Here is a 2,005-nt window from a genome sequence, read left to right on the forward strand (position 1 = left end):
GGGGTCCTGCCTGAGCCCCCCCACCGCCCCCGCCCTTCCACGGCACCCGCACCCCTCGTTTTCACCAGGCAGGTCTGTATTTTGGTAACTGAAGAGCAGCAACGAAGCTTCATCCCACAAAGAAAAGGAAACGAGGAGCCATTTCAGTAACCAGGCTTTATAAATGATCTTCAACAAACCTTTTTCTGGAAATGAGCTACAACGGACTTCCTTCATCCATCTCTGCTGTTCACTGGGAATAAAAGGCAGGATGGGGTCTCCTGTTCCATTCTTGCTGCGTTCCTTTGCTGCATGCACCCTATCTTCTCATTTCAGTCTCCAATGTGCGAGAGGGACACTGCCACGCTTCCCAGACATCTGTCATTGATGGCATGAGTGGAAACTGAGGGGAAGGTATGGCTGAAACTCCAGCCTGCTACGGGAACTCCCACAGTTGACACACTGTTGATAATTGGGTTTTGTTACCAAACCAACCCTCCTCCAAGCCATGGACACCCGCTCCCCCCCAACACGTGCGAGAAACACCTAGTGTGGGTGAACCTGAAGAAAGTCCTTTCTTGACAAAACTGATGTCAAAGCTTATTTCTCACCAGAAGATTTTGTTTTCCATGTTCATGACTATCCTATTCAGGTAGCCAGCACTGCCACTCCTGACAGTATCCAAAACCCTTCCTACCAACCAAGATCTGAAGATTTCTTCATATGTGGAAAACCCAGAAATGAGGAGCCACTTTATCAATGTGACAAGACCTCCTGTCCACCTTCCCTCAGTCAACCCTGTACAGACAAGCAAAGGCAGTGGAGAGGAACTCCATGGGGCTGGACGGTCTCCACCTGGACAACTTGCGCTCTGAGCTTCCCACCACAGAGCAGTGGTATCACACTGGGGGTAAAGCACGAGGAAAAGCTTCTCCTCACAGATAACAAGCACTTCACCCAGTACATACCCTGCACATGGCTGATGACAGCGTCCCACAATGGAGGAAGTTCCCACCCCAACAGGAAATCACTGCTGGGGCCACTTCCATCACTGCTACGTGTCTGAGGCAATGTGGCACAATGAAAACAGGAAGACAAAAGCAGACAGCTTGAGAAATAAACAAATACTGCACCAGGCTCCCTCTTTCTCCACAAGTAACCTGGGAGCAGGCCTTGCCTCCCATCCATGGAGAAAAGGAGGACAGTTGGACTCTGATCTTAAAGGTCTTTTCCAACCAAAACGATTCTATGCAGTTCTCAGCAGGGGACTCTAAGGCCAAGCAACACAATTCAGTAACTCCACTCAGCAGTTCCCGAATGCTCCCTGTACTTTTGAAAGTGCTGAAGTCATCTTTGGGTTTCCAGGACTTCAGAGGCACACTGGCGCTAGTTAGCACACAGACAGAGGTTAAGTGATTGTTCACCCTCCAGGGAAATCAATACAGCGATCGTTACTGCTTTGAAGTCACAAGCTTCCTGGCCTGCTCCCCTTTCATCAGACCACCTCTGCCATACAGATGAATGCAATCCCAGCAGAGACCCATCTTTCATCCCAAATGTCTCATCATTTCCCAATGTCTTCTCAAATTTGTGGATGATGAAGTCTTTAACCCTACAGTTAGCCAAATGCAGCAATCACTCAAACTTTTACTCCTGTAGCTGTAACAAGGGAAGGATTAACTAACCCTTCTACCTCTGTTACACCTACCATGGTCCCATCACCTATCAAAGGCATCTCCCCAGTAAAGGATACACAACGTCCCGATGTCTCCCACCAGTGCTCCTCTGTCCCTGGAGGCGCTCCAGCAAGGTCTGAATGGTCCCTGACTGCACTGGCTCCACCTGGCAATGACTGCTCTGAATCTGAGCAGTCAGAAGACAGAATCACTTCCAGACCAACAGCCTGTTGTTCCCTCATACCTCCCCCCCTTCATCTCCACACAGAGCAATTAGACCTTCGAACTCTGATCTGGGGGGAATCAAGGGGCTATCTAATATGACAACACAGTTTAGGCAGCTGCTGACA

At 49.5% G+C, this 2,005-nt stretch overlaps 1 protein-coding gene across 1 annotated transcript in view; it reads right to left on the reverse strand.

The window, feature by feature from the left end:
- Positions 1-311: 311 nt before the first annotated feature.
- The window catches only part of LOC104523187 (meiosis inhibitor protein 1), a 12,550-nt gene continuing 10,856 nt past the window's right edge, over positions 312-2,005 (reverse strand). Inside the window, exons 10-11 of the mRNA XM_029084421.1 lie at positions 1,733-1,842; positions 312-357 (exon numbers count right to left, since the gene is read on the reverse strand). Coding sequence (XP_028940254.1) covers positions 312-357; positions 1,733-1,842 — 156 coding nt within the window. The remainder of the gene's footprint in view (positions 358-1,732; positions 1,843-2,005) is intronic.

This window comes from Antrostomus carolinensis, unplaced genomic scaffold (assembly GCF_000700745.2).
Source record: "Antrostomus carolinensis isolate BGI_N321 unplaced genomic scaffold, ASM70074v2 scaffold48043, whole genome shotgun sequence".
NCBI lineage: Eukaryota > Metazoa > Chordata > Aves > Caprimulgiformes > Caprimulgidae > Antrostomus > Antrostomus carolinensis.